The 13,186-nt window shown below is 46.8% G+C and overlaps 2 protein-coding genes across 2 annotated transcripts in view; both read right to left on the minus strand.

The window, feature by feature from the left end:
• Positions 1-3,525, minus strand: LOC311322186 (tripartite motif-containing protein 16-like; the record flags this gene model as incomplete). The annotated part of the gene is made up of 6 exons (XM_084454229.1): positions 1-524; positions 643-702; positions 940-1,099; positions 1,236-1,469; positions 1,960-2,055; positions 2,926-3,525. 6 exons carry the CDS (start codon positions 3,523-3,525, stop codon positions 1-3), a joined length of 1,674 nt encoding a protein of 557 aa, XP_084310355.1.
• Positions 3,526-8,112: 4,587 nt separating this feature from the next.
• ube3c (ubiquitin protein ligase E3C) overlaps positions 8,113-13,186 on the minus strand; it is a gene marked incomplete at its 3' end in the record, with an annotated part of 36,126 nt that continues 31,052 nt past the window's right edge. Inside the window, exons 20-23 of the mRNA XM_084459345.1 lie at positions 12,640-12,828; positions 12,458-12,524; positions 12,039-12,169; positions 8,113-8,283 (exon numbers count right to left, since the gene is read on the minus strand). Of these exons, the coding sequence (XP_084315471.1) occupies positions 8,113-8,283; positions 12,039-12,169; positions 12,458-12,524; positions 12,640-12,828 (558 nt within the window). The remainder of the gene's footprint in view (positions 8,284-12,038; positions 12,170-12,457; positions 12,525-12,639; positions 12,829-13,186) is intronic.

The raw sequence follows: 13,186 nt of genomic DNA on the forward strand, positions 1-13,186 counted from the left end.
CTACCACAGTTTACTCATCTCTGCACAGGCATTAGGATTCCTAAGCGTAAACCCTGGATAGAGTGGCTGGGTGAATGTGGTCTGGACTTTGAGGAGGAGGGTCACTGTGTCAGAGATGGTGTAGAAGGACAGATAACCTGCCTTGTGATCCAGGTACACTCCTACTCTGGAGGACTTAGGGCCTGATAGTTTAGTCTCAACATTATCATGTATGAACCTGTAACCACCCTTAGAGCACCATAAACACCAGGACTTGTTATTGCCACCAAACCAGGAGGAGACGCTCTCTGTTCTGCTGATGTCTTTATATGAGACTACTATGTTAACACCACTTTTCCATTCCACCTCCCAGTAACAGCGCCCAGACAGAGCCTCTCTACACAGCACCTGGGCATAGTGGGTGAATCTGTCTGGATGGTCAGGATATGACTGGATCTGCTCTGAACGTGTCACCTTCCTGTTCTCCCCAGACAGAGAGAGGTATCTGTTTGCGGTGTTTGGGTCCAGAGTGAGCGGACAGGAATCTGGGACAGAGCAGAGACCAGATCAGAGTTAATAACATGACCGTTCATCTGTCGCCCTTAAAGCTGGTATTGTTGATTTATCATTCAACAGAGAGAGGTGGAGACTTCAGACACTCACAATGTAAGAAATGTGCTCTGGTCCTGGGCTCTGGAGGAGACAACACATCCACTAAAGAGACTTCAGTCACACACACACACACACAGACACACACACACACATACAGTACATACACAATCATCAATTTTAAAGCCAAGTAGACAGTATACAGAGATGTGTTGAACGTGTTTCATTGTGAACCCCAAATCTTTCCTCTGGTCACATTGTTTCTTATTGGACAAGACAGGATCACTTGTTGCTCTCCGTACTTAAGTGATATTTTTACAGAATTTTTTTCTCAAAACTCTTCCAACACACCTGTGAAAGATATGCTGGACCACTCTCCCTTGATCATGTCCTCTAGTTTCTCTCTCAGCTCAGAGACAGCCTTAGTCACATCACTGAAGTACTGAAGAGAAGGGACAGAGACGCTGGGGAGGTCTGAAGATACACTGGGACTGGAAACAGACTGGTAACTCTGAAGAGAGAGAGAGAGAAAGATATAGGAAATAAACAGAAACACATACCGAGTGTACAGAATATGCTGGCCTAATCAATACACCAAACCAGTTGATGTCCACATGTCAGGTACCAGGAGAGTCCAGCTACTGTACCTGGAGGAAGTGGATGTGGTCTTCTGTGTGTGAGAACTGCTCCAGCTCCGCGTCTCTCCTCCTCAGCTCAGCTATCTCCTGCTCCAGTCTCTCCACCAGTCCTTCAGCCTCACTCACTGCTGCCCTCTGCTGGGCTCTGATCAGCTTCTTCACCTCAGAGCGCCTTCTCTCAATGGAGCAGATCAGCTCAGTGAAGATCCTCTCACTGTCCTGCTCTGCTGCCTGGCCAGAGCGCTGGACAAAGAAAGAAGGAAAGAAAGAAGGAAGGAAGAAAGAAACAGAAAGAATTAAGAAAGAATTAAGGAAGAAAGAAAGAAAGAAAGAAAGAAAGGAAGGAAGGAAGGAAGGAAGGAAGGAAGGAAGGAAGGAAGGAAGGAAGGAAGGAAGGAACAGAAAGAATTAAGAAAGAAAGAAAGAAAGAAAGAAAGAAAGAAAGAAAGAAAGAAAGAAAGAAAGAAAGAAAAAGAAAGAAAGAAAGAAAGAAAGAAAGAAAGAAAGAAAGAAAGAAAGAAAGAAAGAAAGAAAGAAAGAAAGAAAGAAAAAGAAACTGAGACCAATAATCCTGAATGTGAGTTATAACTGTCCTACAGGTATCTCCTAGCCTCATAACACCATCCTGATCTGTGGAGGAAAACTGAAAGAGAGCTGGTGAGTTCAGGATGGTTTCACGAGGCCAGGTATCTCCCTCCACCATAGCTAGAGTAGCTGACATCCTGATGCTGACCTGGAGAGACTCCACAGCCTGCTGGACCTCCTGCAGCTCCTTCTCTCTCTCCTGGACTCTCTGCTGGACATTCTGCTGAATCAGACCCAGCTTGCTCTGGAGACAAACACAAATTCCAACAAAACATTAAAAGTTACAATAGGACTCTGGAGTACTTTGCCCTGTCATAAGAAATGTATCACCAACATTGGTACAGCTGGTAAACATAAGTTGAACTTCAACCCCTGACTGTCCACTACAGGTATGTACGCTGTAGCTCTATAGGCTCAAGGTTAAGTTCACATACATGGTAAAGATTTACTATAGGTCATTTATACTGGTATGTCATAGAAGCAAGTATCCATTCTTTGTAACAAAGGTGTATTTGACGTCACTCAGAAAATGAGCAGGACGACTCTCTCTTGTGATGATCAATTAATGAGCTACTCTCTACTGTAGTTCTGCCTGCAGGCACTGAAAGAAGGACAATATCCCCCCTTCTAACATGTCAGGAGGGTGAAAACCCTCAGGTTTGGGCTTCATGTCACTTTCATGGGTCAACATAAAAGTTATCCTGCATTTCCTGATATGAGTCAGCACTTGGTGACGTTGTATAGTTCTTTACTGTATGTAGGCCAGATAGGAGTTCAGACTGGACTTTTAACTCGTGAAAGCCAATAATAAAATAATAATCATCAAAGACTAAGAGTTGTGTTTGTCTCAGTCAAATTATCACTAATTTCAGTATTTTGGGTTGATATATCTCTACTTTTTAAATATATTTTAGCCGTAACATATTCAGATCTCATGCACTGAATACTTTTTATCCCATCAAAAAACATGGATGAAAAATAACCCTGTTTCTGTCGCTCTTGATTCAATGTTCATTCCAATTAACCTAAATCAATTCAAATCAAACTTTATTTGTATAGCGCACTTCATACACAGAGGCAACACAATGCGCTTTCTGACCTGGTCAGGTCTTACCTGTTTCTCTGCCCTCTCGGCTGTGGCTGACACCGTATCATGGCCTTTATGTGCATCCATAACACACATCAGGCAGATACACTGCTGGTCTGTCCGACAGAAGACCTCCAGCAGCTTGTCGTGACTCGAGCAGATCCTCTCCTGCAGTCCACACGTGGCTTTGACCAGCTTGTGCTTCTTCAGACCAGGAACCTGGTAGTGGGGCTGGAGGTGAGTCTCACAGTAGGACACCAGACACACCAGACAGGACATGAGGGCGCTCTGCTTGCTGGTCCCGGTGCAGAGGTCACAGGTCACCAAGTCTGACCCAGCTGGGCTGGTCAGCTCAGAGGGGGCGGCTCGGGCTCCTCCTGTCTCCTTCAGCTTCTCCACCACCTCAGCCAGCATGGAGTTCCTCATCAGGGCAGGCCTTGGAGTGAAGCTCCGTCTGCACTGGGGGCAGCTGTAGATTCCCTTCTGTTCATCCTGGTCCCAGCAGTCCTCGATGCAGCTGCTACAGTAGCTGTGACCACAGGGGAGGGTGACTGGATCCTTTAAGAGGTCCAGACAGATAGAACAGCAGAACTGGTCTTGGTCTAACAGAACTCCCTGCTGGGCCATGCTGGTGTGTCAGGGACACAGTCACTCACTCACAGACGCAGAGAGGTAAGAGTTTGAGAGAGAAAGAGAGAGGGAGAGAGACGGAGAGAACACTTTCGTTTTCTAGGAATAGAGAGTGAGTAGCCTACTGGGAGGAGCAAGGGATTTCCTGGTTCTGCCAGGGGGCGTTGTTTAGAGAGAGAGAGAGAGAGAGAGAGAGAGAGAGAGAGAGAGAGAGAGTGTGTGAGTGAGTGAGTGAGTGAGTGAGTGAGTGAGTGAGTGAGTGAGTGAGTGAGTGAGTGAGTGAGAGAGAGAGAGTGTGTGTGTGTGTGTGTGTGTGTGTGTGTGTGTGTGTGTGTGTGTGTGTGTGTGTGTGTGTGTGTGTGTGTGTGTGTGTGTGTGTGTGAGTGAGAGAGTGACACCGTGTCCTAACTACACTCGACGCGAGCGAGCGTCAGCGACAAATTGCGTTCCATTGCTTTGTTTTCTGTCGTTATGTCCTAACTGGACGCGAGTGACGCAGCACGAAGCGGCGCAACGTTTTAACTGCCCTGTTGACGCTCGCCCTGTTCCTATTGTCCTCCTGTCGCTCGCGTTGAAAGGCGTTCGTTCTTTAACTGTCTTCAGTTGGGAATATAGACAAATGACGTAACAGAACAGGACATTTAAAGGTTTCAGTTAGGACAGCAAGCTGCGATGTCGCGTTCTGTTGCTCGCGTCGCAAGCAGTTAGGACACGGTGTGAGAGAGAGAAAGAGAGGACATTTCTAATTGTTTTGTCCTTTGCTTGATATTTCTGACAAAAAATATCTACATAGTGATGACTGTTCATTTCAACTGAGGTCAGGTGTCTGCTGGAAGGGATTAACCCTTCACATATGAACTGTTGCAATATTAAATATCTTGTTCATGTTCTAAAGTAGACTACGGAATCCCCGTGTCCTGTGTGTATTCCTGCTCATCAACTCTAGTTTGATCGATGTAGAGAGCTTTTAGAAATCAAGTGCACAAATTTATCAGAAGCAGAACAGTCAGAAAATGCACCAAACCTGATCTGTTGTACAGATACAACTCTAGACGACATGTATGAAAAGCATTGTTTTTCATATTTAATTTTCATTCCAATGGCATTAAGAAAGTACATCATAGAAAATATTCCACATGTATCTACATTTATTGAAAATGTTTCACTTTGGGTTACGGAATATTAATCAGTAGGAACAGCCAACCCTGATTCCAGCATTTAAATTGTCTTTGACCTTTGCCTATTTCAACTGTCTTTGACCTCACATGTCTGGTTTCGCTGTTCATCATGCTGGTTTACCACCCGTCCCATCCTCAGAAGATTCTGGGAACTGATGGTGCTCTTCAATTCCCTCAACGTGCTTGTGCGCTGTGAATGGCATCTCTGAATCCCTGTGTACCCCTTCCTCCCTCCTCACACCATGTGTATTTCCAAAACTGCCAAATCTGGCTTAAGGTGGTTTACCTACAGTTGTGGAAGTGTGCAAATGTTTGGGCCTACACATAGGATCCTGAGATCTGGGTTATCGCCTCTCCCTCCTGAGACAACGTCTGTCAGCCACACGATGGCACTGGCGTTTAATAAATTCGTCACAGCAAGTCAGATCGCCTCATACTTCCATCATGGGTCTAGTTGACCTGGGTTTGTGGTTAGCTTATTCATGGATGGGGCGCATAGCCTTAACTGATTCATATGTCACATAGTTTTTGAACATAGCGGCCTATTTACTTTTAAATTTCCTTTTGGGGGCAATGCCCCACAGCTGACAGAAATCTATTGAAAACTGTGAGGATAGTCAACTAAATCAATCAACATTCTATGATTATAATACGCCTATCGTGCAAATAATCGAATATTATGAGAGACACATTTCCAGTGTTAAAATTCCAATATTAAAGGTTCCATGCGATGTCTTGAACACGCCTTCTGACCCACGAGCCCATACCTCCAAAACAGGTGGTCAGCTACACATGTCATTTTGTTTGTTTGCTTTTTGTGTTACTTCTGTCTAAATCCAGCACTAGCATATGTGCACCGTCCCTGTAAAAATAAATTAAAATGTAAGATTTCCGGGTTTTCCTATTTAATAGCAAATTAGAATGGTAAATCTGCAGGGCTGGTGAAGTTAGTGTGTCAAAGTAGCCTATACCCTTACCGCAAATGTGCTAGGCAATGATTTTCAGTTTTCTTGGCCGGTCTGCAATATTTACAAGATGTGTGGTGCCATTTTGTAAACAGAGTGGACTGACCAGATGCTATAGCCTATCATCGCCCCAAAAAACATAACAGATAAGGAAATAGGCGTATTGGCCTAACCAGATAACCTGCTGGTTAATTTGTTAATATAGGCCTAGCTGGGTTTATTCAAAACAACGAAATCTTACATGTAGCACATTTAACCTCCAATTTCAGTTTTCTGTCTTCATGCTAATTTCCCATTAAACGTCTCAAATAGCAGGTGTTGGCTATAGCCTAGTAGAGCTGCATGCTTTCAAATCAGACATTCCTACAGTATGACTAGAACAGCGGATAGCGATAGCGCCAATCTGTCAGCACTGATTATCTTAAGAAGAAATTGCATTTTTACGAAAATCCAAAGAGGGCATTCATATTGCCTAATTAGTTATTAGCCTACCTCTAGCCTAACGCATGAGGTCTTTTTGGTAAATGACTACCTCTTAGTGTTTTATATTTTTTAACTATTACATAAAACAAATGAGATTTTTTTTAAACTTCCAATTATCCCGTAAAAGGCATTTGAGCAATTTGAAGTATATCATAATACACATGGGATGATTCATAACCACCTGCATTAACTTCGTCAGTTATAATCCATCAGAAGGTAATAGGCTAAATAAATCTGCCTGTAATTGAGATGAATCTCTCATTTTAGCGTGACAAGTCAGGTTTTTAAGACCCAATTACCGCCGAGTTCCCCGCCTGTATGGATGGGATTTAGGTTTGGGGGGAAGTGGGCAGCATCATTGCTATTCCAGGGAGGCAAGAATGGATGCCGCGATGGAAACAGTCCAAAGAGGGGAGAAAAAACCCCACTCCCGGCCCTAACTGCATCACAGTGCAGGCAGATTTATGATGAACGCACACAATCTTAATTTGCGCGCAGCCCGATAATGCATCTCCGGGCCAGGATAGTTCTGCTCCGTGTTTCTTAACTGGATGTTTCTTTAATTATATGTCAGAGGCCATAAAAAATCAGGACGAGATTTCGCTCACAACTCAATGCCCATTACCACCAGGCAAAAAACAGACAAAGAGCCTTGAATGCAAAAAAGGAGGATTTAATAATATTCAGACACTCTTTTTTCACTCAGTTTTTTTTTTTTTACACAGATATAAGGATTCACAAGCCTTATTATTGACGGGAGTTGCTCCACAGGCGTTCCACTGCAGGGCGCATATAACTGTAGATTGTTCACTTTAGCTGTGTGTGGGAACACGCTGCCCTCATTCAAAACACAGGATTAAAGAAAGGGGGAAAGCAACCTGTACAAATACTGAGTAGATGAATTGTACAAGAGTATGTGTAAACATATACATATTCACAAAGCCACAATCATCATATAATCAATAGTACAGTCCCGTACATAATAACCAGCTTTACTTGCTTTCGTCTTGAGAAACCCACACATGTAGCCAGCCAAAAAGCCTTTACATGTTTATAGTTTACAGTCTGGTTATCAGACATGACAATTATTACAAGTTAATAATTAATCATTACAGAAATCACAAACTAAAGTGAGTTTTGATGGCATCTACCTGAAAATACATGGTACTATTCAACAACCTGACCTTCCGAAGCCCTTGAGACATACACAGTCAGAGTCCCAGTTCTCCACTGCGAGGTGTGTCCACAACCCCCCCCCCCCCCCCCCCCTTTTATCACACATTTGCTTTGAAATCCACCGGGGACATAAGGACAGAGACATATAGAGTGCTACAGTCTGTCCCCTTCTGTCTCTCCCCTTAATGCCTGCTCCTCTCTCTTTCCTCTCATGACACGACTGCTCATCTTTGGTGAATAGACTGTTGTTGCCGTTGTAGGGTTTATTACAAAAAGAGCTATTCTGAAGGGTCAGATGTGTTTGCCGTGGACACTTGCAGACAAGTTCTTTTGTTTCTTTTTTTTTGTCACAAGGAACACAAACCTCATAAAAACGGCTGCTAGTTAACACCTGGCGCTGTTCCACACTTCTGTTTTGGCGGTTTTTGAATACAGATTTAAAACCGGATGAATAAAAACTCTGCAGCCCCCAAACCCACATCCCCCTTTATTCTCTAACTCTTAAATCTCAGTCTCTGGGGCGACCGCTGTCCTCCTGGTCACCCAGCTCTCCGAGCGTCGTGGAGATGGAGGCGTGTCATACGTGTATCAGTGCATTGCATCCCTGGCCTACCCCCTCCCTCCCGCTCTCTCCCCCTGCCCAGCCAGGCAGGCGGTCCAGGCGGGCGGTCTCTCCGTGTCCCACCTTGTCTCTTTAAGTCTCTGGATGCGGGGACAGAGACTGCCCCCCCCACCCACCCACCCACCAAACCCCCTGACCCCTCCCCCCCTCTCCCCCTCCTTCAGCTGAGCTCGAAGCCGGACGAGGACTCGATGGCGTACAGCAGTTTGTTCCTCATCAGGTGCTGGTCGCAGAACTCCGGCAACTTGAGGAGGTTCATGCAGGTGCTGGCGGTCGGCAGGCGCTCCAGGTCGTTGCCTCCGTTGTGGATGCAGAAGGCCGGGTACAGCTCCTGCAAACGGAGGCACATAAGTTTCTCAACAGAGACTCAAAGCCGTGGGGCGGGGTCGCATATAAGGATGGCGACATGGAGGTGATGAGAGGGAAGCTACACGGAGATACTGGAGCTACATTAAAACCCCTGATCTGCGGCGTGTGGAACAGCACCGCGCCACCCCAGCTAGCGAGATCTGCAGTAGTTCTGTTTACTAACGCGGCTTTGAGAATGACATATGTTGTGCAGACCCAGTGCTGCCCACAGAGTTGTTAGTTAACAGAGCTAACGCAGAGCAGTTATGAGGGTGCTAAAATAACAACATGACATGAGCCTTGGAATCCGAAAGCTCTGAAAATCTATATTAAAACTGACCTGCAGGTCAGACCTCGGGTAAAATACAACCTCAAATCATTTCAGTTACTTATCTGTCCTTGATTATTCTTGTCTGGCACAATGTTTCTACAAATTTCAAATCCTATCCACCCGACTCAGTATTTCATCCACCTGACTCAGTATTTCATCCACCTGACTCAGTATTTCAACCCAGGTCTATTCATCAATGGGACTTGGCCATCAATGGGATTTGTGGTTGCAGCAGTTCCACATTAGCCTTGTGAGACCATCCTGATCTAGCAAGCTCACATTCAGTTTGACTCCGCAGATCAGTCTGGCCTTCCCCCCGTCTTGAGAGGTTATTGTGGGCAGGAGAACTTGCCTTGACAGACTAACTCCTTCAGCCAATCAGACTAGCAAAACCTTTGCCAAATCCAGTCGGAAGAACGGCGAACAGAAGAATGGCAATCGTCTTTTGCTCTGCGAAACTCTGTGCATACTCTTGTTCTTGTTTCATTGTTGTTATTGAGTCTATTTCTGCAATAACTGCACTTAAGGCTGTTAATTCTGCTATCGTTGCTTCGGGAGACTACAGGAACCAATCAGGGGCTGCGTTTTACTGGGGGGCAGAGCAGCAGTCAGAACACAGTCCCTGATTGGTCCGGTCAAAATGTAATCGGAGAATAATCGTTTGAGATAGGGGGAAGTCCAGACTGATCTGCGGAGGCAAACTGAAAAGTGAGCTGGCAAGATCAGGATGGTCTCACAAGGCTAGTTCTGCACAGGGACACCATACCATCTTGAGAGGACTAGTGGTGCTTTTGTAACAATTGCTACGACACCCAGATAGACCTCAAAAATCGTGTTGTCGTTATAGCACACATTTGAATGCTGTTTTGTGGATTTTTCGGATGCAATGTTCGCATAACCCATATTTTCTACCAGCAAGTTGGCTAATGCTAACCAGAGCCAATGCAGATTCTATAAAAGTGCCTACAGTTAGAAAAATCAGCCTTCAATCAATCTTCCTTTTACAATCCCACTACATGCAAAAACAAGTGAAATGTTCAAAATCTTTGTAGTGCCCTTTTAAGATACTGGACACAAGATACAGAAATACAATGATGAGGTCACACAAGGGTGTTTAAACACAGCCAGACATACTGTAGCTGTGAATCAACTGATGTCACCGATAATCATAACGTCCCGGCCAATCGTAATTAGGTGGGGATGTTGAGCAGTGTAAGCGAATAAAACGCGAAAAAACTGACATTAAGCGCGAAGCTAATACCGCGGTTGGGAATCCATCTGGAAGCGAGGCGCCGCGGTTGAAGGATACGGAGTGTGACACCTCTCCACTGGGTGACCCTGAGTGAATGGTCATTTCATGTTGTCTATCTGGCGGCTCTTAAATGGAGCTGTCCGGCGATGGGGCCATCTCATCTTCAGGCCGCGACACTCGCCGTTTCAATTACAAACCCGGGGGACAGGCCCCCTTTTCCCCGTGAATTCACCCCGCGGTTTGACAGGACGTGCGCGCGTTTGCGGGCGAGCACGCGCGGGGTTCAGTGGCCACGCTCACCCCGATTAAACGGCTCTTGGGAGGCTTTGCCGTAACGGCCCCATTTTTCTGACAATTACCGTATTAAACTATCGTTGCTTATTGAGAAAGTGTCATTACGAGAGCGATCATTTTGGAGGGAAAAAAAGGGGGGGGTGTTTCCATCATCTTTTTCAAATGGCTTCTCCTGACAGAGCTATTTCTCCTCTAATGAATCCCAGGCCGTTTAACGACAGCTAATTAAGGCGGAGCTGGCGCGAGCTGCCGGCCGGGTCAGGGGCTGGCCGCCCTCGCCAATCAGTCCACCCTCCGCCCCCCCAGCCCCTCCCCCTTCTGAGTTCTGGGGTGTCCCACACACTCTCCAAAGTCAAATTCATTTAACAGGGGTAACTCTCAAACTACCAAGAAGGTGGATGTTTAGGAGAGTTCTGTACCCTCTTTCTCTCGCTGAGGAAGAAAGAGCAATTCCGTTTTTCTTAACTAATGACAGCAATAAAGAGTAACGATTATACAGTAATTATGTCTTCTGGTTAGCCTAAGTAAGGCGGATACAATTGCCTAATGGGTTTCAGCCATACTCTTTTGTTATCAACAGTATTCACAAGCATTTAAGTGTCACTCTAAATCAAGTTGTATAGCTGTATAGCTGCTAGCTACAGTATAGGGAAACCTGTCTGTTGATCACAACAATTGTATTAAATCGTAGCCTGGCATCACCATCCAGATAACATGAGCTCACATTCTGTTTCTCTCCACAGATCAGGCTAGTAACCGTCAGATTTCCAGAGAGATTTCCACCTGATCGACAAAATATGTGTTTGCCGTACTTCTGACAGGATTTGGTAATGGTTTAATTTACCAACTGGCCCCGCCCATTGATAATGCTGCTTGGAAACCGAAAATGACCTGAGAATTTATAGGATATGCGAATTGGGTCTGGCGACGCCAGGCTAATAAAATAGTACAATTCCACAGGTTCAGCCCCAGACAGCACGTATATATATATTCCATATCATTTCACCACCTGTACGGTTTAGACTACTCCCAGCCCCACTGTATGCAGCTTGATAAATGTGAAAGTACATTCTCATTCCCTGGGGTCATGCAAGAGGCAGAAGTGCAAAAGTTCACAGTGCCACTGAAACGACAAATGTTGACTCAGCAGCAGACGAGGCAGGCCTTAGCCCACGCCCGGGGCACCTAAGATGGAGGCCTGCCTAGCGCAGGTGTTGCTAAAGTAGAAAGCAGCGGTGTGGCGGCGAGATAAGCTCGGGGGCGTGCCTCTGCTCTCTTATCGCTGCATCATTTGAAAATTGCGATTTGAAAGCATTATCTGACCCCAGGTATTTTCATTACATGCCCATTAGCAGCGAACACGCCCTCTGCCCGGCTTTGTCTGTCAGCAAACCTCCCTGATAGCGCGTGATACGCTGGTCTACAAAACCAGACAGGGGGGGAGGGAGGGAGGGAGGGAGAGAGAGAGGGAGGGAGGGAGGGAGGGAGGGATGGAGGGAGGGAGGGAGAGAGAGAGGGAGGGAGAGAGGGAGGGAGGGAGGGAGGGAGAGAGGGAGGGAGGGATGGAGGGATGGAGGGAGGGAGGGAGGGAGGGAGGGAGGGAGGGAGGGAGGGAGGGAGGGAGGGAGGGAGGGAGGGAGGGAGGGAGAGGGAGGGAGGGAGGGAGAGAGAGAGGGAGGGAGGGAGGGAGAGAGGGAGGGGAGAGAGAGAGGGAGAGAGGGAGGAAGAGGGAGGGAGGGAGGGAGGGAGGGAGGGAGGGAGGGAGAGAGGGAGGGAGGGAGGGAGGGAGGGAGGGAGGGAGGGAAAGAGGGGGAGAAAAGGGAAAACGGCGAGGCTGAACTTCTGGTCAACTTTCTCTCACCTTGAAGCCGAGCAGGGGAGGTCTGGAGCAGCTGGTGACGAACTTGAGGAGTTTGCGTTTCTCCTCGTCCGTGAAGCTGTCCACCACCTCCCAGAAGGTCTGGATGACGGTGTGGGTGGCGGAGTAGCCTCCTGTAGGAAACGGCCGCCAAATATCAGAGATCATTCTTCCTTTTTCTATGAACATGACTAATATAACCCCATTGAATCCGCAAAGTTAATGTGTGACACCTTTACCATCGTGGTCAGGAGTCATTGTTTACACTGTAGACGAGTCATGCCTAGGGGTGATTTTTTGACCGCATGTTAGTCTTTGACCCAAGAGCTATAGCTTACAGTTAATGCCACCAGGCAAACAGCTCAACAGCTGTATTGACATCCCCTTGACTTGAGCTTCAGAATGTTTCAGTCATGTCATACCTGAGTAGTGTGTGAACTTCTTCAGGTCGTCAAGGCAGATGGGCACATGAGCTCCGGATATCAGCACCTGTCATCAAATAAAACATGGCCTGACGAATAATACCAAATACATACATACAGTGGAGGGCATCTATATTTGATGGAATGCACATGCATGTAATTACACGCCCGCGCACACACACCTGGATCTCTTGCTGGTCGAACATGCGCAGCCACTCCAGGTTGACCACGTTGGCCAGGCCCTGGCGGAAGGCCAGGCAGTGTGGACGGATCTGCTTGTTCAGGCGGTAGTCGGCCACCAGGTGGATGTAGGCGATCCTGTTGGCGGTGGACACTGGGATGTCCTTCCCCCCCGGCTTCAGCTCCACCACCTGGACGGAACGAACGAACGAACGAACACACACACACACACACACACACACAGACACAGACACAGACACAGACACACACACACACACACACACACACACACACACACACAGGCTGTCAGGGATCACGCAGGCGAGAGGGTTGGAGGGGGCTAGCATATGTCAACCCGCCACGGTCAGTTGGTCTCTCCTTACTTAGCGTATTACTTTCCGGACGCTTCGGAGTGTCCGAGTCAAATGTCGCCTCACGGTGTAAATGCTGCGAAACGTTAAGTAGAAGAGGGCGAATCATACACAGTAATATAAAGACGGCGACGTCGTAATTCATCCATCAACATGGCGCTGACTGGGTTCTATCGAG

The sequence above is a fragment of the Borostomias antarcticus genome, assembly GCF_949987555.1.
Source record: "Borostomias antarcticus genome assembly, chromosome: 2".
NCBI lineage: Eukaryota > Metazoa > Chordata > Actinopteri > Stomiiformes > Stomiidae > Borostomias > Borostomias antarcticus.